General features: G+C 42.1%; 1 protein-coding gene across 4 annotated transcripts in view; it reads left to right on the top strand.

Moving 5' to 3' along the window:
- SGCD (sarcoglycan delta) overlaps window positions 1-26,320 on the top strand; it is a 684,711-nt gene that overhangs the window by 610,590 nt on the left and 47,801 nt on the right. For all 4 annotated transcript variants that reach the window (XM_063447832.1, XM_063447834.1, XM_063447833.1 and 1 more), the window contains 2 exons: window positions 800-887; window positions 11,663-11,782. In XM_063447832.1, the coding sequence (XP_063303902.1) occupies window positions 800-887; window positions 11,663-11,782 (208 nt within the window). The remainder of the gene's footprint in view (window positions 1-799; window positions 888-11,662; window positions 11,783-26,320) is intronic.

Below are 26,320 nucleotides of genomic sequence, written 5' to 3'. Positions count from 1 at the left end.
GAAAATATATGACCAGGTACAATGCATCAAAGCTAATATACTCAACATATAGAGATCGCCGTCTCTTGCAGAAGCCAAACAGTACAGAACATGAGTCAAAACCCCACTGGCTATCTTTCCCAATGTGGGGTGCTGGAATGGTGGGGGGAGGTTTTGACTCATCCTATGTGCTGTTTGGCTTCTGCAAGAGATGGTGATCTCTATATAATAAGTATATTAGCTTTGATGCATTGTACCTGGTCATATATTTTCTGTTACTTTGTATTTATTTTTATTGATTTATAATAAAGTGCTATATTTTATATTATTATTGGAGTGTGCATCCATAATTATTTTCAATTTTGAGTTTCCCAGACATTTTTGGGGAGTGCCTTTTTTGGATTTGCACCTTGCTTATGAGTATATTATTTAAAGTGACAGATGGTACACATTCCGTGCTAGATTAGAATTGATATTGACACTTCTTGCAGATACCACACTTCCTGGCCTAGTCTTGAAAATTAAATTAACTTTTAATAAAAAAATATATAAACATTAGAATATGTAAATGTCAATGTCATTGCAAAATGCATTTAGTTTAATACTTTCAAGTGTATTTAAACAAGAACTTAAGATGCAGCTTTAGAATCCAGATGCCTGGTTGAAACGGCATTCTTTGTTTCAAAGATTAAATACGGTAGTATAGTCAACTGTGAATTACATTGATTGCAAAGCATAATTTTAAGGGTTTGACGTGGTAACATTTCCATTGTAAATTTTACAGGCCTAACCTATTTTCTTCCACTACTTATTCTCATAGGGGAACCCACTGTACCTCCAGTCAGATCAAAATGTGACTTTGAACATTCTCAATGAGGATATGAAGGTAGTCACTCAACTGGTGGCAGGTACGAGTAACAAAATTAGCATGTGCATGGAAATGTTCCTGTAAATATTAATATGTGTATTCTGTGTTCTTCCCCTCAATATTTCTGAGTGCAGAATAGGGCTATGGGGTCAGCCTTACTGGGAAGGAAAATTGCACACAGGAATAACCACACAGAACAATGCACCATGTCACAAACCACAAGTCCTCTCAAGCTATTTCCTCAAACATGACAATGAGGTAGTGTACTTTGGTTATCTCTAAAGTCACCATTAGGAGTGCCATCAAAAAACATACATATAGTGTGAAGTGGAAAGGAAAGAAACACACACACACACACACACACACACACTGAGATATGGAAAGACATGAGAGGAGATGAGAGGAGATAAGATGAGACACAAAATGTATCCATTTAAACGAAAACTATAGTCTAAACCAGTGGTTCCCAAACTTTTTAGGTTCATGGCGCCTGTAATATTTCAATATTTTTCCAAGGCACCCCAAGTCCAAAAATGTTCTAGGTTGTACATATGTTCAGCGCTGCGGTATATACTGGGCCCCTAATTTTGGGAGTGGCACTGGTAGATTATTTAAAGAAACAATCCAGGCACAATAACCACTACAATGTAATATAGTGGTTATTGTGACTGGATTGTTTCTTTAAACAGTGCCTGGATTGTTTCTTTAAACAGTGGTTATGGTGCCAGTAGTGCCATAGTTGCCTGTTTAAGAACAGTTTGACAAGTTACCTGGGGTCTGCCGGAATAGGGGCTGTAGTGTGTGTGTGTGGTGCAATATGTGTGTGTGAGTGGTAGAGTGTGTGTGTGTGAGGGTTGCAGTGTTCATGTGTGTGTGAGGGGTGCATGTACAGGGGTGCAGTGTGCGTGTGTGTGAGGGATGCTGTGTGTGTATAGGGGAGCTTTGTGTTTGTGAAAGATGTAGTGTGTGTGTGTGAGGGGTGCAGTGTGTGTGTGTTTGTGAGGGCTGCACTGTGTGTGTATCTGGGGCACTTTGTGCATGAGGGGTACAGTGTGTGTGTGAGGGTTACAGTGTGAGAGGGGGCAGGTTGTGTGAGGGGTACAGTGTGTGTGTGGGGGGTGCAGGGTGAGCTGGGGGCAGGTTGTGTAAAGGGGACAGTGTGTGTGTGGGGGTGCAGTGTGTGTGTGTTGGGGGTGCAGTGTGTGTGGGGGCAGTGTGTGAGGGGTACAGTGTGTGTGTATTAGGGCAATATGTGTTTGGGGTAGTGTGTGTGTATGGGGGGCAGTGTGTGTGTGTGTACATGGGGTAATTGTGTGTATGGGGGCAATGTGTGTATGGGGGCAATGTGTGCATGGGGGAAATGTGTGTGTATGGGTGGGTAATTGTATGTGGGGGTAATTGTGTGTATGGGGGGTAAGAGTGTGTATGGGGGTAATTGTGTGTATGGATGGGCAGTGTATGGGGCAGTGTATGTGTATGGGTGGGTAATTGTGTGTGGGGAGTAATTGTGTGTATGTGGGATAGTGTGTGTATGGAGATAGTGTGTGTGTGTGTGTATGGGGAGTAATTGTGTGTATGGGGGATAGTGTGTGTGTATGGGGGACGGTGTGTGTGTGTGGGATCTGTGGGGGTAGCAGGGCAAATTAATTAATATATACTTTATTTATTTTTTTACATTAAAAATAAAAATAATATACCTCCTCCCTGCTTACCTTTGCCTGGGACATGGGACATTTCCTGTAATCCCTGGTGGTCCGGTGGGGAAGCCGTGGTGGTCCCAGTGGTGAGAGTGAACTCTTGCAGCCTCAGAAGCTGCTAGAGTTCACTAGCGCGAGATTCAGAGCATTGCCATGGTAACCGCAACAATGCCCAAGCTCGCGAGAGGAGAACCCAGCGGATCTGGAGGTTAGAGCTCCCAGGGTCCTCTCTCCCTTCCTCCCCTGCCGGCTGTCAGCAAAGTGCTAGCGGGCCAGAGAGGGAGATCTCTGATCTCTGTCCTGCAGAGCTGGCAGGGGAGAGCACCAGGGCTCCGCGGCATACAGTTTGTGAACCGCTGGTCTAAACTATAGAAAACTATAGAAAACTTGTTTTCCTGGCACTATAGCTTTCCCCTCCCTCGCATCCTTCTTGTCACTTACCTGGGTGCAGCGCTTATGGCTCGGGTCCACCTTTGCATTTCACTCTTAAAAAAAATGACCGCGCTTGCATTAGGATTTCCCCATAGGAAAGCATTATATAGTGCTTTTGTATGGGGATTTGGGTGATGCTGGAAGTCCTCATGCATAGCGTGAGGACGTCTAGCGTCAGGCGACCAAAAGTCGCCTAACAGCTCGGAAGTCCCTCTAGGGGCTGTCTTGGAGACAGCCAGTAGATGTGGAGTTAACCCACAAAGATAATTAGTGCAGTTAATTAATAACTGCAATAATTACATTGGCTGGGTTAAGAGACCTGGGTTAAGAGACCTGGGAATATGTACCCAGCCCAGCCCCGCCAATTGAGCTGAAGTGTTCTGGGTGCTTATAGTATCCCTTTAACATATGTGCATGCATTAATAACATTCTAACTTAGCCCTCCAAAACGTTTGTGGATATTATTATTTAAACTAAATGGCCATGAGAATATGCAAATTCTTTAAATCTTGTATACCTGCATTATAGGTTGAGAGCTCATCATCAGATTAACAATGTCTCTGGTGCAGAGCTGTTTCTTATGAGGCATATTTTTAAAAGGCAAATAGGTTAATGACCTAATCTGTGCATTAGGACCATAAAGATGTTAAAGTAGAACAAGTCTCCTTCATCCACCTTCTCTCTTTGCAATTTCTCGATGGGTTTGTTGTGTTGCTTACTTTTGACAAGCAATTACTGAATATGTCGAGAGGCAAATAACCCTTACAAATAATACTGTTATTGTGCCCATTCCAGTGCCAATAAAGTTTTAGTATTCAGATGGGTTATATTTTCTATTATAACAGACTAATCCATCTATCCATCATCTTTTCTGGGTTTCCGACAGTACTGCTTTTCTGCAAACTGTCAGGCTATCTTCCTTGTGTAAGCTGCAATATCTTTTTTTTTTTATTAATTAAAGCTGTTAAATTACAAGAATACCCTTGTTACCATGACCGAATTTCTGGGTTATTATCCACCATAGCATTTATTAGGGAGTATTCAAAGTAAGAATCATTATATTATAATCATTATATTGTGAGAATCATTATATGTATGTCTATGTGTTTACACAGTTTTAAATGTAAATGCAAAGAGTACCACATCTTTGTCTATATGTGTTAAATGGACTGGACTTTCACCAACAGCCTGGAATACACACAAACACAGGCCCCTTACACAACTCAAGGCCTGGGCCCAGGGCCATCTTTAATATTGATTGGACCCTGGGCAAGCATTTGTTTGGGCCCCCTGCCCCCCACCCCACTCCCTGGCATGCAGTCACGCCCTCCACGGCAATGTAGTGGCGGAACTAAACTAGAAAGGGTACTGGTGCAATGCTTATTTTGGGCCCCACTATCGCAAGGGTGGCAATACCCATCTGTCATACAATTGTAGATTATGCTAGCTTTAGTGTACCTATAATCTTAATTTTATTAATGACAGGAGGCGAGTATTTGCTTAAGTCTCTCTTTACTAGAACTCCACAGCAGCACAGAAAAACAACCAATCAGAAAAAAGTTAGGTACTATAAAACTCCCCTCCCCATGCATCATTTCCTCTTTCGAGCTGCGACAAAACAGAATAAAAGGTAGAAAACATAATGGGGAAGAAACGAAGTCCTAGATACGATGAAACAACGATGTCCACCATCCGAGAAGAACTGCCAAACCAGATAGTGTTGATAGACTGTAAGCTGAAACGAGAGAAAAGACAGAATCGAACAGGTTGATTATCCAATGAAAAAGTACTCTGAATAAACATGTGTGCACCCAATGTAACAACCAAAATTACCTTAAAACGAAGATATCCCAACCCTACTTATGAAAATAAACATAGATATAAGAACAGGCGACAGGTAGCAGAGACAACAAACAGAGTTGCATACGTACCTGATTAATCCAATTTTTTAATATAAAACAAGGGTGGGAAAAGAATGGGTGGGAAATACTCGCCTCCTGTCATTAATAAAATTAAGATTATAGGTACACTAAAGCTAGCATAATCTACAATTTTATAACATGACAGGAGGCTTCGTATTTGCTGTTTTAACGCTCAGTCGACAAATCCAATGCTGTTTGTTTCGCTGGTACCTATTCTCAGAGCTACCCGAGCAATCCTAAATGGACTTTCCAACTGCAATAGATGACAATACACCGATCGTTGGAGACGCCAGCAGATGAAGTATCCCAAAAACTGAAAAAACATCGTCCGTTGACAGATCCACTATACGTGGGGACGTAACCTGTTGCCTACCGGCTGGTCCATGAGCCGACAAGCCGCCCTATTATACATTTCCCTGCAGTTAAAAAAGTCAAAAGTCGTATGCGGACAAAGGGCCGCGATAAGACACTGCCACCTTGTCTCAACTCTTGATGTGCAAGGTTGCTCCCCCGATCGTGCCAGGGTCACCCGGCAACGCGGCCTTGCAGATAGAGCTTCAATCTCAAGGAATGCGCCTAAGACCACCACCAAATTGCAATAGAACCAAGTAGGATCTTTCGTTCCCTCCTGGCCTACCCGGTGAGATGTCTCATCCGAGAATACATTTCTAATGCACGCCAGAGTGTGGTCAAACTAGCCGTATCCTAAGTGATTCCAATATTCCAAGTGGACTGTGTAATCCTCAGACGCGGTAGGGGAAAGACTCCAAAAGGACGTCCATTCAGGGTTCCGAATTGATCACGTGAGGAGGAACGGTGGTCGACTATTCTGGGAATAGCGAATCCCAGAAATAGTCAAAGGGATGGGAAATGCAAACCGGAGTGCCGATTTCCATCCAGATATGTCCTCGTCTAAGCGTGAAAGATGTCTGTGTAGGATTCGGGGTACACCAGGTATCCCCCTAAGGTCTCGTAGGTCTCCTTGACTGTAGTTGAAAAGTAGGTTGGCGCATATCCAAAAAAACAAAACGGCTCCCGTGAGGGATAAATAGAGTATAGACGGAGGACCCACCATCTCCGAACCCTGTTCACCAGGTATGCGTACCGAGGAGATGGGCAGTCCTGCCAAGTTATCCCAAGATCGTAATGACCGGGGAACTCAAAACAACCAAGGATTCCTGACTTACCATGTGACCCATACGTACGTTTTACCTTCAGACCGGGTAATAGGCCTCCCTTAATCTTTTTACCCGAGTAAGGCAGTGCCCGTTTGCTCCAGGAAGGTCTCCGTATCTCCCGACATCTTGACATGGGAGAAACTGTCTGCGCAGTTTGCTCGTAATGGCCTGGATATCCAAAACAGAAAGCAATCTCTGTATTATATGGTGCAGAATATGCCAAAAACCTGCACCTACGCAATACCTGAGGTCCATCCGTTAGCCGTCTCATCACCAGGAGTGTGGGTAGATAAGTGGGAGTCTCCCCCCGGTATACCTCTGTGAGAATGTCTCATGTGTGTCCCAGCGGTCCGGATCCAGTAGATCCTCTGCGATAGAATAGAGGGATCCAGCCTAAATATGTATATCTTGCATGACCAGGCAGTCCTCTATAACGAAATCCGTAGCACGGACGTCAGATCTAATTGAATGCAGAAAGGACGCCCCTGCATGTAGTCACCGATGACTCGCACAAGTACAAGCCTGTGTGATGAACAAAAGGGCCAGCCCTGTAGATTGTCGAGTGTATGAGAGAGCCGCGCTCTCTACTAATGTGATCGAGTATCGTGATAGCGTCCGGCAGATAGCCAGAGTGGGCTGTACCCGTAAATATCCAAACATTAGAGTCTATATCCGTGAGCGGTTCTCCCTATGAGAACGTGTCCTCCAAACATGCCTCTGTATCCAGTTCAGTGTCTGGCTGAGGTTGAGGGAGGGCTGCGCCCTCTAATAACAAATCCTCGTCCGGTTCCGTATCTGAGAGGGGTTCGCTCTCCGTACCTGAAGATAAAATATTCTTGGATCGAGGTGATGGGGGGCCGCACCCTCCTGTGATCCAAACTAGAGTCCCTAGAGACTCAGGGTGACCAACTGCATGGTACACCAAAGCTAACGCCAGCAAAGGCTGAGGACAAAACTTCGGAAAACAATGATGGAAAACTACCAACTGACCGTCCGGATCCCGTGCGCACGCGCGGGGTCCAGGATGACCGTTGGTAGTCTGAGGAAAGCTGGAGACGTTCTCCGCAATCCCCAAGCGCCCGGGAGGTCGGAGGAGGTCAAGTCAGGCCTCTCGACGACCCGAGCGAAAAGAAAAAGAAAGTCACGAAAACAAAAAAAGAAAACAACAACAACGTAGATAAGAGTAAAAACGCAAATTCTATCTCAGCTAGAAGGTAAATAAAAGGCCGGAAGGCAGGACAAGTAAGCCTCACTGGACAGGGTCAAGAGCTAACCTTACGCAGGAATAACTACCGATACCTATATGGATACCGGGAGACAGATACGGGGTTAGTTGTAAAGACAAGGAAAACACTGCGTTCTCCTGTAGTTGTCTGAGTACCGGTCCTTGCCTGCTTGAAAAAACTCCCCTTGGCGATGTGTCGCCGCCGGTCTTACGCAAACCGTGGATGTGTGTCCGGGGTCTTCATGAGGCACCATGCCTTTCAGGCATGAGGTTTAGGGTTTCCACCCTTCCCACCATATTCAGATGGCTGTATACTGGTGTCCTCTCGGATAGTATGGCAACGGTGTTTGCCTGGACACCTGCCTCTGCCTACTTCCCTGTCACTGGTGGGTATTGGCTTTTCCTCAGTGATAGTCCCCAGGCCTGCGGCAAAAATGGGTTTGGCACCAACAGCACAGGCCCGTCAGAAGGGCACAGGCCCAGCAGGCCAAACGAATGGACACGGAATAGTCGGCCTCTTTAATGAGTACAGACCCAGCAGGCCGTATTAACGGGCACGGACATAGCAGGCCGTTCTAATAGGCACAGACATAGCAGGCCGTTCTAATAGGCACAGACATAGCAGGCCGTTCTAATGGGCACAGACATAGCAGGCCGTTCTAATGGGCACAGACATAGCAGGCCGTTCTAATGGGCACAGACATAGCAGGCCGTTCTAATGGGCACAGACAAAGCAGGCCAATCAATGGGGCACAGACAAAGCAGGCCAATCAATGGGGCACAGACAAAGCAGGCCAATCAATGGGGCACAGACAAAGCAGGCCAATCAATGGGGCACAGACAAAGCAGGCCAATCAGTGGGGCACAGACATAGCCGGCCAATCAGTGGGCACAGACATAGCAGGCCGATCAGTGGGGCACAGACATAGCAGGCCAATCTTGGGTTGAGTATTATTATTATATATTTATAATGTTATTTATATATAGCGTCATCCAATTCCGCAGTGCGTACAATGGGCATTGAATGAGTAATGGGGACCTCTGAGTTTGGGTAGAGGTCCCTAAAGAAATCGTAGAACATCAGAGCATCCTACAACATAGGACCCCTATTCACCAACCCTTTTATACAGCGTAATGCCGTGGGAATGACCTGAACCGGGACTGGCCGTCCCTAAATGCCCAGCGGGCAAATAGTGGTATTCCAGCTGTAGTGGGTATGAGCGGAAGTTGTTCCAGTAGCTATCATGTCCATGAATGTAAGCTACACTGAGCCACACTCTCCTTAAACTGTGAATTGGTATGCCCATGTTCACACAGATCTGTTGAAGATTTCTTATCATTATTATAGTTTACCATCATCATACCACCTGACGGGAAGAGTGACCATGGACACTTCCAGGAGTAGGGCTAACGATAGCCAACCCAACGAATTCCCCCGGGAATCTAATAAAATTGTATAGTATCAGCGTAGACTGGTCACCCTTACCAGTTTGAGTCAGAGCCAGGTCTGATAGTTATAACTACGCCATGGATAGAGAACACATACCAGAGTAGTCTCATCTGAGACCTCATAGCAGAACCACAAAAATATATACTGAGCGCACCCTGCACAGAGTTTGCGTACAGAGTACATAGATATCTAACTCACATGGATCTGTGATATACCTTGTCAGTATGAAATATACACTGCACAGAAATTCGGCAATCTGAGGGTAAACTGTACCAACACTCACAGCAAGCTGTGATATATATACACTGTCCTACGAAAAACAGGGAATAGTGAAGAAAACTGCCATAGGCACCCACAGCAAGTTGTGATAACTATCCTGTATAGACAAGCCAGCAATCTGAGGTGTAAACTGACATAACATTCACAGAAAGCTGTGATACATACCCTGTATATGATATATACCCTGTAAGTGATATATACCCTGAATGAGATATATACCCAGTATGAGACATATACCCTGTATGCGATACATACTCTGTATGAGATATATACCCAGTATGTGATATATACTCTGTATGAGATATATACTCTGTATGTGTTATATACCCTGAATGTGATATGTACCCAGTATGAGATATATACCCTGTATGTGATATACACTCTGTATGTGATATACACTCTGTATGTGATATACACTCTGTATGAGATATGAACCCTGTATGTGATATATACTCTGTATGAGATCTATACTCTGTATGTGTTATACACTCTGTATGTGTTATACACTCTGTATGTGTTATACACTCTGTATGTGTTATACACTCTGTATGTGATATATACCCAGTATGAGATATATACCCTGTATGTGATATACACTCTGTATGAGATATGTACCCCTGTATGTGAGATATACCCTGTACTAGATATACATATACTGACATAGAGAACATAGGTCTGATATGAACATATATCAGATAACCGATTCCTCTCTCATAGATCTGATATCTGAGATCTGGTTCCTCTCTCAGAGAGGAAGCACCTGAAGAAATCCGCCGGCGCCGACCGCATGGTAGCGCCAGCCGAGATCCGACCACCGTGGATGGAGGGGGGGGGGGCGCGAACAGGGGCACCCTCCTCTACCCGGTCGGACGCCCGCGGCTCTATAAGGAGCTGATCGCGGAAAAAAAACGGCCACGTGCTGGAGCCGGTATACACACGACGGAGCTCGGGGAGTCCGAGGGGGCAGCCAGACGGCTAGTCTCCTTACACCCCGAGCGCACACTGTAGTCAGCGCATAGCAATGGCGGAACGCGCGGTGGTGGGGGGGGGGGAAGGGGAAGCAAATGAAAGGGATCCCCAAGAACTCCCCTAGAACCACCACGTGAAGGGAGAAAATCCCCGAGGGTACAGGGGAAGGAGAAAAACAAAGGAAAGTAATCCTCAAACTGAAAGCCTAATAAAAGGAAAGGCTGAACACAAAATGCATAAACTATCTAAATAGCGAATATAATCTATAAAATATAACAAAAATACATCCACAGTATGCATAAGGGATAAATAAAAAATACAACATATACTAACTACAATGAATAAATAACTAAAAAACAGTATACCTAAAATACCAATAATAAAATAGAAAATATAATACCACAGAAGATGAATCTATACCAAAAAACAGAATACAAAAAATCTAAATAATAAATATCATATGATACCACATATAAAACCTAAATAAATCCCAAAGCCACCCACTATAAGCAGGAGGCAGTGGTACTCTGACCTGTACTGATGCGGAGCAGCAAAGAAAGAGGAAATGATGCATGGGGAGGGGAGTTTTATAGTACCTAACTTTTTTTCTGATTGGTTGTTTTTCTGTGCTGCTGTGGAGTTCTAGTAAAGAGAGACTTAAGCAAATACGAAGCCTCCTGTCATGTTATAAAATTCCAACAATGCTTCGACAGCTGGGGATCTGTCATTGTCCTATGCATGCAGGGTTGTATTTAGCAATGTGCAGTGTTCGTGTGTTTGAATGTAAGCATGTTTTGTATGGAGTGTGTTTGTATATGTGGTGCTGGCATTTGAATGCAAGCATGTATTTATGTGTATGCAGGGGTGTGTTTATATATAATGTTGGTGTTTTTAACACAGAGTTGTGTTTGTATGTAGTGTTAATGTTTCAATGCAGGAGTGTGTTTGAATACTGAGATGTATGCTCATATACACATACACTGTCACAGCCAGTTTTCAAAGTAATGACTGAGCAGAAATCAATGCACTCTATTTGACTTCACTATTTATGGGTTATACTTATATATGATGTTTTAACATGGGGAGAACAAATACTTTCTAACTCTTCCTCGTCTATGCATTAGTGGACTCTCAGGTTGTCACTGTGGATTGTTGACTGATGGATGGCTTGGTGCATTTCTCTTTTGCTAGACAGGATCATACAGAGCATTTGGCTTGTTTCAGTACATTGCTATAAGGAGTCCTAATACTCAACATGATATTAGCATATTATGAGATGAGCATGGTGTGTCACTGATATCATAGAACAACATATGAAAATATTTACTAAAGAAAAAAATATTCCTATAATGGATCTCTTGGTTAATCGATAACTAACATGGATAGTGGCTGTATATTTCAGCCCTGTCATTAACATAAAAAGTAATGGCTTCAGGGTGTTGCTACACCACTTGCAATCAATTAGCATCAATAGCAACAATTTAAAAATACTTATACGAAACCTCCCTTTAGGATCCATGGTGACTTTCCCCAGAATTAATCATTATACACAACCCTCATAAAGTTCCAAATCAGTATTTCGTATTTAAGCCTGACATGTTATGCCTCGCAAATAAGTGTTTGAAAAAGTTTGATATTTATCATTAGTGCCTTTTTTTCACAGGATCAGAGGCCATAGAAGCATATGGGAAACGTCTTGAGGTGAAGTCTAATGAAGGGAAACTCCTGTTTTCTGCTGACGACAGTGAAGTGGTGGTTGGAGCAAACAGGTTGCGAGTTCTAGGTATTGTCACAAGCAATACATATCTTCAAAATCTTTGTTTTGCCTTTATTTAGTGCCAGAGCTGAATCTTGGGTGTGACACTAGAACCCTTTTGAAGAGATCAGAACACCATTGCAAAAACTACTTCCAAGAAATACCTGGAACTGGATCCAGATCTCCAGGAAGTGTGTGTTAGCATTGGGGCTCTAATGATTATCTTTACTTGAACATTAACAGTTTAATCTACTAGTAACTACAAAGTATAATTTACCTCTTTAATGTTTTTGCACATTTAATGTAATACTTGTTCACAATATATATTTAGGATAGAATAATCTGTATTTATTTATTCAAAACTATTTTTAATATAATGAGAAAAACTCATACCTTACCTTAAGTATATGATGGGATCATCCAGCCATGTACATGCATCGTGTGTCCGACAGTGTTTGAAACCCCCACAGCCCTCAACATCCAATATCACATATCCCCAACAGCCAGTGGCGGCACCAGGGCCAGCCCGTCCATAGAACGGACTGGGGCAATGGCCCCAGGCGGCACTTTAACAGGGGCGGCAATATGCATACATATGCAGCAGAGGCGGCTCTCTAAACCTTGAGGCAGACACCAGGAGGGGGCCCGGCGACTTGCCCTGTATGCCGCTGGGCCCCTCCGTCAGTCTGCCTGGGGAGAGCCTCTGGTCTGCAGCTCCGCAGTGCAGAGCTGCAGACCATGTGATGGAAAGCTTGTGAGAACTTGGTCTGCAGCTTACACCCGGTGAAGCTTCAGACCGGAGAGCCAGCCACTGGATCACCACAAGGGAATACTGTACTTAAAAAAAAATGCCCCAGCCTCCCCACAGCCTGTCACCCTCCTCACCATGACCCCCACAATGTCACCCTCACACCCTGCCCCCCATTGTCACACTGTCACCCTCACACCCTGCCCCCCTCACTGTCACACTGTCACCCTCACACCCTGTCTCCCCACTGTCACACTGTCACCCTCACACTCTGCCCCAATTGTAACATTGTCACCCTCACACCCTTCCCCCCCATTGTCACCCTGTCACTGTGACCCACACATCCTGTCACCCTGACACTGTCACCTTCACATTCTGCCCCCCACTGTCACCCTGATACTGTCACCTCACACCCTGCCCCCCCACTGTCACCCTGACACTGTCACTCTCACCCTCACATCCTGCCCCCCACTGTCACTTCCACACACTCCCATCCACCACTGTCACCACCACACTGTCACCCTAACATCCTGCCCCCATACTGTCATCCTCACATCTTGCCCCATACTGTCATCACCACATTCTGCCCCCATACTGTCATCCTCACGTCATGCTACCCACTGTTGACACCCTCACATAGTGCCCCCCACACTTTCACTCTTACATCCTGCCCCCATACTGTCATCCTCACATCTTGCCCCCATACTGTCATCACCACAATACTGCCATCCTCACTTCCTGCCCCCAACCACTGACATTGTCACCTTCAAATACTGCCTCCCACCACTGTCACCCTCATATCCGGCCTCCCACACTGTCACACTCACATCCTGCCTCCCATCACTGTCACTCTCACACTCTGCCCCCTACACTGTCACCACCACACCCTGCCCCCACAGCCTTCCTACACACTGCCCCCCTGCACTGTCCCTTTCCTACACACTGCCCGCCCGCCGCCATGTGTTGTGGCCCCAGCCCGCGTGGTGTAACCTCCATTTTAACCTCCAGGGCCGTGTGTTCAGGGGCCCATTGGGTGGTCCATGCTGTCAGACCCTGCCAAACTGTGAGGAAGTGACTGCCCAGCAACCATCGGGAGCCGCGTGGGAGAAAGGAAGGGAGTCAGAGTGGGAACTCTGACTCCCATCAGCCTGAGCCACTGGACCCCAGGGGGTAGACATATGAAGGGAAAGGGGAAGGAGCCAGGGCAATTTTCACACTGTGGCCCAGTAGTTTCTAATTATGCCTCTGTTCACAGCTCTCCATACCTCATTCCAATAGTACTAGCTGGTCTGGATCACAGATTGGCTGTCTCCATAACCTAGAAATAGCTATGATTTACTGTTTGCTCACCCTCCACAATGAAATTCACTCACTGTGAATGGGGTGAGCCACATGACTTTTCCTCATATCCGTGCTCTAAGGATCCCACACAGAGTGGAGCAGTAGGAGTTTCATTTGTGTATGATAATCTTGGTGCATAGAAATAACAAAAACCCACCCTCACACAACTAGTCATATGCACACAATCTATGACCCCCCCCCTCCTCCATTTCACCTTCCTATCTCAGTCCCTTGCTTTCCTCTAACCCCTTCTGTCCTTCTCAACCCACTGCTTTTATCTGACCCCATTTATCCTGAAAGCCCCTATCTTTTTTTGTCCTCCCTGTTTCCCTTCTGTTTTCCAATCTTAGCTAACTATTCTTACCCTGTCCCCATTACGTTTCCCTAGCTCCATTTGTCTTTCACAGCCCCCTGTTTCCTAGATACCTTGCATCATTACCAGATCTCTTATGCCCCTATCATTCCCAGACATTTATTCTTAGTCTCCTACTGGCCTTCCAGCCCCTACCTTTATCAGACCCTTCCTTCAGCAAGGTTTTTCTCTCCACTGCTCCTTACTACTGAAACTCTGCTGCACCGCGCTGTTTAGAAGCTGGGAACAATTAATATCCTTGTACGCTTGATGTAGAAGATCTTTGTGTCTTTAAAGCTGAAAGATGAGTATTCCCCATGGAACCTGTGAGTATCATCTGATCGTCTGTTAACAGCGGAGGGTCCTGGTATGATAGTGCGAGGAGATCTGGGGACCAAGGTTGACTCTGCCACCATCTTGTATGTCGAGACACCCGAAGTGTGACATCTTCTTGAGAAAACAAGAAGGCGTCCATGTGGATTGCTCGAATGTCCGAAATCCGACCAATTGACCCGTGAATTCGGGGCCCAGGAGTCCCAGATTATATCTCTAGCCGTTGACGATAAGCCATTGGTGCATCAAACACCCCCAAAAGACTCCAGGCCACTAAAGAGAGATGTCTTTCTTGTAGCATGGGATGAGGATTCCCCATGGAACCCGTGAGTATCATCTGATCGTCTGTTAATATCCTGGTATGATAGTGCGAGGAGATCTGGGGACCAAGGTTGACTCTGCCACTGGGGCATCACCAGGAGGCTTGCCACTTCCAGCGATCTGATGTGGTGAACCACTATCGCGATCATTGCAAAGGGTGGAAATGCATAAGCCCCTTCGGTCAGCCATGCCTGCAGGAATGCATCTACCGCTGCACCCTCCGGGTCTGGTAATCAGCTATAGAAAATCGTTAGTAGGCGGTTGGGGCTAGACGCGAAAAGTCGATTGTGAGCAGACATCTCAAGTTGTTCAGTTTTGCCAATATGTGTGGAGCTAGTTGCCAATTGTTGTTGTCTCTCCAGTGTCGAGAGGTTTTCCCTGGAAGATGTTCCGTCATCAATGTGGTATTGCGTGGTAGGCAATAGTTGAAGATTTCCTTTGTGAAGTTTGTCAGTGTCTGAGAACAAATGCCACCTAAGTGGTTGATGTGACAAACTGCAGAGAAATTGTCCATGCATAGCAGGATACAGCTATCGGATCTCCCTTTCATTAGATTTCAGATAGCAAAGACGCCTGCCAAAAATTCCAAGCCAACCATCAAAGTTCTTGTCGGCTTTCTTACGTCATGGGTACCAGTGAAATCAGGTGGTTGGGATTCTGGTTGCAGAGTAGAATGTTGTCCAGGTAAGCCAGGCATTGTATGCCTTGATCCCGTAAGTGAGCCATCACTGGTTTCAGAAACTTTCATAAAGCACCGTGGTGCCGAACTGAGCCCTAAGGGGAGGCAGGTGAATTGCCATGGTGTCCCATTCCAGAGGAACCGTAAGGAGTGATGACTGACGTTGTCTACTGGTACAGGCAGGTAGGCATCTTTAATTCCAAGCGGGTAAACCAGTCTCCTCCTTGCCGGAGGTGTCCCAATAGATGGATACCTTCCATATTGAAATGGTGGTATCTAAAAAGATTATTTTTCCAAGTGTATCCTATTGATGTAACTTTTATCCAATTTAATGGTATTAATTTTTTCTACCTTAACCCCTTAAGGACACATGACACGTGTGACATGTCATGATTCCCTTTTATTCCAGAAGTTTGGTCCTTAAGGGGTTAAAGGGCTGAAGGGCCGAGTCAACCCTGCTGGGGAATTGAACCTTTGACCCCGAAGGGTTAAGCAGATTCTTCTTACTAAGCATTAGCCTTTCTTGAAAGGCTCGCTGAATAATTTCCTCGTGCCTATGGGCCCAATTCTTTAGCCCCAAGGTTTTTTTGCCATCAATTCGGAATAAGGCTGCTCGGTGTCTCTCCGAAAAGAGGGCCACATTTGAGGTCCAAAGATTGAAAAGGAGAGAAAAGGCGAACGCGGGCGCACGTTTAAAGTGTGCGAACACAGAAGCCTGAAAGGCGGTAAATCTCCACAGCGCCACACGCTCTTCCTGAGGAGAGCGTGTGGCGGTGGGAGAGTGCCTGTGGAGTGGTGAGCGAAGCCACAAGGAGAACATTTTATGAGAGGGACTCACCCTCTAATAATGAAATTAGTATCAATATTCGTATTGGGCTCAGTTTATGGGGGGGCTCCTTTTTTTTCTCTATATGTCTTTGCTGCTATGGAGCAGTAAAGGAAGAATTTGAAAAATATGAAGCCTCCTGTCATGTGCTAAAATTCAGAAATTGTGACACCTGCATGCATATCATGAAAATCTAAAACTTTCATTTTCATTATTTGATTTCCGTTAATCCAAGTGCTAAGGCATTTAAATGATAAAAACTTGATATCTAAAAAATTTAGTAGATGTGTTAGAGTATGTGTTATTTTATGGCAATATCATATCCTGACATGACCATAAAATGAGAATATTTAATTATGTCAAGTCTGTACTGCTCCATTAATCTAAACACTATCTACTTCCATGATATTGAACAGGCTGCATGTAACAAACATGATTGCACTTATAAAAAAGAAAACCTACAATAAACTACTTGCAGTCAACTGGGTCTTATAGATTTTGTATAAATTTATATATGTAGTTTTTTTCTTATTACTTAAGTGCATCACCATTCTATTTTGAGCACAGACTGTGAACCACACAGGTTACTGTAATTAATTGTTATTGATAAGCCTTCTTAGTGCAAATCTGCAGCATGAGATTATAGTAGATTTATGAATAATAAACCTTCCCATTGATTATGTTGATTGGTAAATCAATTAATATGCCAGAAAAGAAATACATTAATTGCTTTGTGGGTGATCACAAATTTTTACCCCTTCAATTTTGAAGACAGGAATCATTGTAATAAATCGTATGCTATTTTATCATGTGGTCAATGAAAACATGTGATGATTATAATGGAAGGAATATAGAGTTTTGCATTCAAACAATATCATACTCCCAAAGGAATCATCCTGATGGGTAACCTAAGCCTCAATGTCCCAGATCATGTAAGTTAAAGGGATACTATAGAGCCAGGGATATAAAGCTATATTCCTGGCACTATCGCACTCCTTGCATTCCCCCTCTCTTGCGCCCTGCCCGAGTAAATAAAGGGCTAAATAACCTTTGTTTATGTAACGGACCGTTTTGCACACAAGAGGTTAAAAACCATTTAGGCGATATTCCCCTTTTCAGATGCACAGACAGCTACTGCAATCACCAATCTCCCGAACTGCAAACATATGAATTCACCAATCTCCCGAACTGGAACTAGGGGAATGCTCCAAACTCCCGAACAGGAATGCTGTAAACAGCCAAACAGGAAAAACCATACGAACAGTTTACACTCCTGGCAGTCGCACTGTAACAGCATACAATCCAATTCCCCCCAAGAATGAGACGACACTTCGTTTGAGGGTCAAGCAGAACTGATTTACTGGGGCTACCTGCCCGGCTTTTATGCAGGTCTCCCACCTGGTGGACACTCCCCTAGGGGACCAGATGGGAAACTGGGAAACATATTGGGCATTGACCAATCACAAGCTGACAATCCCACAATGCATCACAATCCCTCCTCGCTGTCCTGGAGATAATTGGGAAGTAATCTCCATTAGCCACATGGCAGACAAAGGACAATAAAAGACATAAAATTACATACTGTTACATTTATCACCTAGAACATACACATTCTACCTATCCGCAGATAGCTTTAGATCTGAGCGCACATTATTACCGGATGGCGCTCAGATCACATACATACAGTTCAATCGCCATGGAGCCAAAGTCTTTCATACAGTCTTTCAGTATACGCCTGGGCTCCATGGCATAGCTATCTGGGGTAGCATGGTTTAAACAGTAAAGTACCAAATGGACCGGTGTCCGGATAATTGACTGCAGGTAGGAGAAGGGAGGTCGGCGGCTTAGCGGTGTTCGTGACTTTTACAGTCCGCAGAAAGGCATAAACCAGCCTTTCTGCAGGGAAGAAAAACATGGGGCCATAGTCTAAAGGGAGCAGGCGAGCAACCAGGCTCCTCCAGTGGCCAGTGGCAAGGTTGGTTCCGCCACAGTTTACTTACCTTATCCTAGCGCCTTATGCCGCATGCGCATTAGACCGAGCCATTGTAAAGCATTGAATAAATGCTTACTTATGGGGAAAATTCTGGCGCTGGAGTTCCTAATGCTGAGTGTGAGGACGTCCAGGGTCAGATACCGGACCAAAGGTTTGTTTCAATTAAGGAAGCCCTGCAAGACAGCCACTAGAGGCTGACTTCGAGCTGCAATGTAAACATTGCAATTTCTCTGGAACATTGCAGCACTTAGGGCAATAGGGACACTGTCCCCAGACCACTTCCATGAGCTGAAGTGGTATGGGTGCCTACAGTGTTCCTTATAAAATGCCTACAAAATACAGACACATGAAAGTTTCTGCATTACTATACAGTGCAGTGGTTAGTTGCATGTCTGTGAATATGAATGTCAGCATTGACACCCCTTTGCATCCAGCTGATGAGATTTGCCATCATAAACCACAGACCCAGTAGTTATCCTCCCATTGTGGGGACTATGCAATTCTTTATTTTGTCCTAATGCGAGTATAGAATACCAATAGATTATTCCTATAGATACACAATAGAATCCTTCTATCACTAAATTAGTTGGAAATGCCATTGAAAGATATATTCTTTACTTACCAAAATTTTTATGATGTTGTAAAGTTGTCCTTAAAGGGTTATGGAGTTTAAGGGCAATCTGTCATGGCAAAATGTGTTTTCTACACTTACATGTATCATATCATCAATATAGTTCAGTGTTATAACACACTTAAATGTCAGATTCATTCCTTTTAGATGTTTCTTTCATCAGTAATCCTTTCATGTAAGCAATCATGTTCAGGTGTTACTGGGCAATCATCTGTGACAAGAACCAGAGGTTGCTTCCAAGTTACAAGTCTGAAAATGTATCAGCTGCCAACCAGACTATGCAGTAACATAGTTTGACAGTTTGGAGAGGGGATAGGGGCCATGCAGCCACATATGGTCCCTTGTATATTTCACAGGTGAATTTCAAGGGTCACGCTCTCCCTTTGCTAGCATAGCAGAGAACAGAAAAAAATAAGGTTGGGTATTACAGAATAAAACCGCAAGGGAGAAGGATCGCCCTATTTCCTCTCACTGAGTCTTTAGAGACAAATGTAATTGTTTAAGTTATTTAAGTCTCTAATTGTTGACTAACAAGTAAACATAAAGGAACACTTCAAGTACCACAACCTCACTGTAGTGGTTATAGTGCCAGCAGTGCACCGGTGCCTCCCCCACCCGCCCCCTTTACCACATTTTGTAAGTAGACAAACTGTTTTTGAACTGTTTGACTTCTAATATGTGATCCACCAAGTATTGCTCTTTGTCTCCTCTACTAACACCAGGGAACTAAGAAGGGACTTACTTAATGGGCTTAGAGAGTTCAGCTGCTGCTCTTAGCCTGAGTTAAGCTCTGCACTAAAGGGCTTAGCTCAGGAGAACTATTGTAAGTCCCTACTTTGGAGCTGATGGCTCTCTGTTATTAGTACTAGAGGTGGGTAGAGGCTCCCAGTGGACCACAGGTAAGAAGTGAAACCGTTCCAAAATGGTTTGATTACCTATGAGAGGGTGGGGAGGGGGTGGGGGGGAGGGGCAGGGTAGTCCTGACACCATAACCAGTATAGCAAGCAGTAGTGATTATAGTGCTTCGAGGGTTACTTATAACTTATGACTTCTTATGATAGTTAATAATAAAAAGTGTTCAGAATACTACACCCCCTTGACCCCCCCCACCCCCCCCCCCACCCCCAATAGATTTTCTCATTTTCTTTGTGTCTCTCTCAAAATACAAAGAAAAAAAGATTGCAAAGGAGGGTGAATTCCTTGAAATGATTGCACCTCTGATAAAATGACAATTTAATAATGAAACTCTTAATTCAAATCTTATCAGTCAAAAATAGCTGTCTAGTTGAAAAATGATTTCTAGAAATGACCAGCTGGCAACACATTAGAGATTTGATAAACAGAAAAATCTCTGTGATAAAATTCTTGTTTAGTGGTTCTTAGAAAGGTTTCCATCACCCCCATTAACTTATTGCGGAACGTAGGTCCCAGTTGGTGTCATGTACAGATGACTTACAAAAAGAAAAGAACATTAATGCTCAAAATGTCTTTCATTGCTCACTGAAACTGCTGAGGATTTTCATACAGGCCTATAATTGACCAATCTCTTTTTGAGCATTCACGTTTTAGCTCTCGAGAATTGCCAGGAAATTTTGATCTTACTTCAATCCAATGAATATATTTGTCGGTTACAAAAACTGACATATTGCTTTCAATGCCCGTAATACCATAATATATATAATATATATATAACCTTAATAGGTATATAATATGATATAATGTAACATATGATTGCTTATAGTAATGTGTTGTTACTGTTTCACACACTCTGTCTGTTGTTTGAACAACATCTAATTTATAGGATAAAAACAGCATGTTGCTAGTCGATGACAACCTTCATGACATACAGCAGCATAGATACGTGGGGATTAAAAAGCAAGATGCATAACTCACAGAAAAAAAATAAAATTATTGAGGACAGACTCATGACCCGAAACAAAACTTAGCGCCCTCCCTCTCAGCAATGTGTATACTCAGGTAACTTTATTAACCTATGCATCCCCTCTGCTCTGCAATTTCCACCCTGTAGAGAATCACATTTCTTGACCGGGGCTTTATGCTGCCTTTATGCATCTTTGCAGAGAGATTGCAAGGTAGGCATCTTATGGTTCAAATAAATGATTGCCTTCATAACCCCAATGATAATCAGTGTACCTCATACGAAACATAAATCATCCATAGCATAACACTGTTTATCTCAATTAATAAACTGTGTTACACTATGGATGATTTATGTTTCTTTTGAATTATTTGACTTAATAAAGCAAGTTTTTTGGCAGCCCTAAGTGGAAAGGGTCTGTTGTACAGAGGACATTATATTTCGTATATGGACAGAATTTTTGTCGCTTTTACATTATAACTGTATTGCTGATGATTATACTACTGAAATACTTGTTCAATTTTTATTTTGTTACATTGTTTGACTCAAAATATTTGACATATATCTCTGATGTGATTTTTCATAGAAAGCACTGTGATTAATTTTATTTTTACTTATAAGTGTCAATACAAAATAATACACGCAACACTTGTCAATATAATAGTTTTTTATGTTAACAGCCATATATAATTATTTTGAATATTTTTTTTTTTAAATTACAGTTTTCCAGAAGCCAATAATTCCATCCAGACATTAAACTTATAGGGGTGAGAAGAGCAAACTGGTTTAATTAAGCTAAAATTGTTGTATTGCTTAGTGTCCCTTTAAGACCATTAATTTGCATGAAATCCCAGCAGCTAGTTCCAAGTTTACTCCATAGAGATTTTTTTTTAAAAACAATATTATTTTTCTAAGTACACTATTCTAGATCAATATTTTTCCATCGTATATCTCTCAGTTCCATGACAATTACCTACCAGTGATTTCTCGATTTAATAAGAACAAGCATTCTACCTATCCTGCATTTCTCTAAAGGCAAAACTTTGCTACAAAACAAAATTATTGTATTTTGTTTTTTGCCTCTGTCGTCTGGGCCATGTTGATAGATTCAATTCATATTCAACACATATTTTCAACGTCAGATGCTAGGTTCTGCAACTAGAGAAAAGTTTAACTCTGGCAACTGAAAAACAACTCTTGTATTGAAGTTTATAAGAAATATATATGTATTTATAGGATTCGGAAAATACATGTGAAAAAAAGGAAAAATAGAGACACACAGTGGAAGTGAAAAAAATTCAAAGTTTGTTGAAAGGAGGGTTGGTACTCATAGGTCTAAAAATTATTGTTATGCGTTGACAATCTAATTCCAACATTTAGGACAAAATAAGAGAGTGGGAAAATATCCCTAACACCAAATCTCTCGTTTTAATCCCAGATATATAATTGTAATAAATCTGCAGTCTACTGTTTAATGAATAGACCTGATTCAGCTTGGTTACACATAAATTACTATATCTATTTTTGATTGAATATTATGACTTGAATGTCGGATTAAATCATCGTCATATGGCCAAAAGAAAATATTCATATTAAAAAATGGCTATACTATAGTATTTGTTTAAGAGCAATACTCAACCTTTGTCATTGCTCTGTGCAGTGGAGCACCAGTGTTTTATAAATGAGGGAGAGAAAATCTGAAAGATTTTTTTTTTCCCAATTAATGTCTGTATATAAATAAAAGTTAATTTCTTGTTAAGGTAATTTTCAAATTTGAAGCATAAATTAGTGCAAGATATATTTTAAAGAAAAATCCAATAAAATCATTTAAGATGTTTTTCTTTTCCAAATCAAATTCTGTTTTGTTTGACTTGCTATATGGGGATCAGTGATAAATTACTTGTATTGAATCCTACCTAATGAAAGATCTCCCACTGACAGCCTTTAATAAGGAATTGAGTCTGTCTATGTATTTACTGTTGTGATATTGATATACACAGCAGGCCACAAGGTGATTTTCTCTCTGTTAATTAGTCAGAGGTATTTTTCAGATTAATAATAAAACTGCCCTCTGGATAGCACCTGATCTTAATTATCGTCGTTTGTATCTAATCTCAATTCACCGTCAGTTTTTAATTACAGCATTAGGTTAGTTCAGCTTATTAAGAGACCATTAACTCGTTCTATACAATAACTACTTTCTGTCTTTAGGTTTGATGAAATATATTCAAGCGATAGGCATACTAACGATCTATATCTTACAGACTAAAGGCTTCCAATGTTTTATTCCTTGAGACTTACTGGCAATGACATTTTGGACATTAGATATTTATTGAAGGTCATTTTTCATAATTTGTACATTGTAGCAGTCATATACACAAATACATATATATTTATACAAATATATATGTAACCTGCTCTCATATGAAGCTATAAAAGGAATATAGTCAATGTATCTGACTCTCATCTCATGCTATAATGACAAACGTAAAATATATGTCCTACTTTGATCTTAATGAATAACAAGTCATGCAGACTATAGATCATTTCTACTTTAAAATAAAATATGAATATAGATTATGTATACTAGCACCTCAAATAATAAAAATAAATAGAAACTATATCTCCTATCATCTTAAATTATTACATGTCATATAGGTTCTCTATATTTTTATCTCAATGAAGAACAAGAAATATAGACTATATATCATGTTTTTCTCTGGAAATAAAAAGCAATAGGGTGCAAATCCACTCACATCTCGGTAAGTAGCAAGGAATGTGATGGTCCTTATAATGAGATAGTCTGGTGCAAAGTTGTAAAAGTGGAGCAGTCACTGTGGAAACCAATAGAATGTTCTTGCTGATTGCTGTTTTTTTAGGAAAATTGTCATATTTTTTTAATTTGTATTTAAACTAAAGAAGCACATGCATTAATATAGTCTAACTGTTACAGTTTGTAATGTATACATATAAATAAATCGGTTTGCAGTGCACAGCCTATCTTACCCTCACTCTGCGCAAGATACTGCCGTAAAAGGGACGCTCCACTACCCAAATACAAAGTAAATAACAATTACTGTATAGTAAATATACCCCAAATGAAAACTTGCATGCATTTAATTCTGCATTTTTTCATTGGTGGTAAATCTAAAAACAGCCTGCAAAGCCTGCAGTTCCTCTGTCTGCAGCCTTTGCAAACCCTTCCCTACTAACCACGCCCCTTTAGTTTAGGTCCACTGAGCTCACCAAAACAGGAAGTAACAGGACCTGTTGTTTGCTTGATAACCAAGGGGGCGTTACCAAGTTAATTTTTTAAAAGTGTCAATTTCTATTAAACTTTGCACATTTTGCAAAAAGAAAACAAGACATAAAACTTTTCAGCGAGCTAAAGTTGTTAGGGGCCTGAGGTGTCCCTTTAAGTCCTCTTAAAGGGAACAGTGCTTATTTGACCAAAAAACACACAGAAATTTGAGATCTGGTACGCAGTCACAAACCCTGACATGATGTGCAAGTGCTATGATGAAAACATATTCTAAAACAGTTTCAGTGAATGATCTTTGATCAGATAAATGGTATGCCAACAAAAGAATACTGAAAGATGGCTCTTTCAATGGAGCAAGGGCAAGCCAGATGCACTGAAAAGAAGTACTTATGTGTATGCATTACAATAATTAACAAAGGTGCTATGTTAAATGTGAATTGTTATCAATAATAATAATTTTAAAAAAATATTTGTTTTCTGTGAGCTTCACCCCAGAACTAGTGATGTCCCGAACTGTTCGCCAGGAACCGTTCGCCAGGAACCGTTCGCCGGCGAACATAGCTTGTTCGTGGTGAACGCGGCGGGCGAACATATGCGATGGTCGGTCCGCCCCCTATTTGTCATCATTGAGTAAACTTTGACCCTGTACCACAGTCAGCAGACACATTCCAGCCAATCAGCAGCAGACCCTCCCTCCCAGATCCTCCAACCTCCATGACGAATAGGGGGCGGACCGACCATCGCATATGTTCGCCCGCCGCGTTCGCCATGAACAAGCTATGTTCGCCGGTGAATGGTTCCTGGCGAACAGTTCGGGACATCACTACCCAGAACTGTTCAATAATAAATCTCTTATATAACTTATGTTCCTGAAAATGTACATTAACAGTAGTCATACAAAAATTATGCAAATTATTGCATTTGAAAATGATACAAATAGGAAAATAAATGGTTATTTATGGCAATTCTAATGCTGCACGTGAAGTGAGTTTTAAATAATTTTGCAGTGCGTCATTGAAAATATATTATTTTAGTGTTTCTTTTAAGTTATTATGGGCTGAGACCTGATGAATGCATTGTTGTAAGGAGTACAGATGATAGGGTGCAGCAAGTTAAAAGCATTTTATATAACCTAGATCAGGGGTAGGCAACCTTCGGCTCTACAGATGTTTTGGACTACATCTCCCATAATGCTTTTACAGCCATATTGCTGGCAAAGCATCAAGGGAGATGTAGTCCACAACATCTGTAGAGCCGAAGGTTGCCTACCCCTGACCTAGATACAATAGGGATAGATACAGGAGCAGAGACAGAAGTATTTTATGTCATGTGTGTACGCAGGAATATGGTGAACCAGAATTGGTGAAATATAGATGTTCATACATTATAAATATCTTATATTTTAAAGTGGCAATGCATTCCTAGTTTAAGTTGTCTGTGACGCAATTCATGAGTTTTTTCACTGTCAAGCCGTTTAAAATTTTTCTCATAAAAATGCTGCTTTGGTCCTAATTTATTATTTATGACTGGCATGTATAAAGCGCCAACATATTCCGCAGTGCTGTAGAATTGGGAAACAAAATTTAAATAAAAACAGACCAATACAAAAGGTAGAGAGCCCTGCCTGAGAGCAGAGATCTAGCACCTGAATATATTTTCTGCAGAGTACTTTGCTAGATAGCTCGTGAGTACTTTGCTAGGTAGCTTTACAATGTAAAGGTGATTGTATCACAATGCTTGTTTTGGCCTAGTGAGTTAAATAAAAATAAAAATTCTCGCTGCAGTAAAACAGTTTGCTCTTTTATGCACTCACCCCAAGCTTTATTCTATCTTTGGCATAGAAACTTGTCTTCAAGGCTGAGACACCGTTATGGGAACTGTATGGACTTTATTCCCTTGCAAATAGAAAACATACCTTCTATTTTGATAAATTTTTCTATAGAATGTTTTTATCAATATGAGTGGTTCTTTATGTCGTTATATAGAGCATTGTGAAGCCCCTGTTGCATGAGTCACATTTCATTAATTCTATATGAACTGATCTATTTCCCCATGCTTGATCCAGCTCAGTGACCTTGTAAGATAAAGTCATTAAGATAGAAAGTCAGCATTTGCTTCATTGTGGTGTGTGATAAGGTGCTCAGCAATTTCCTCTTTTTATTTATTTCTTCAAAATAATTCCAGGTGAAGATCACTGCAT

Source organism: Pelobates fuscus, chromosome 3 (genome assembly GCF_036172605.1).
Source record: "Pelobates fuscus isolate aPelFus1 chromosome 3, aPelFus1.pri, whole genome shotgun sequence".
Classification (NCBI taxonomy): Eukaryota; Metazoa; Chordata; class Amphibia; order Anura; family Pelobatidae; genus Pelobates; species Pelobates fuscus.
Note: the sequence above shows the minus strand (reverse complement) of the source record. Positions and strands in the feature narration are given on the sequence as shown.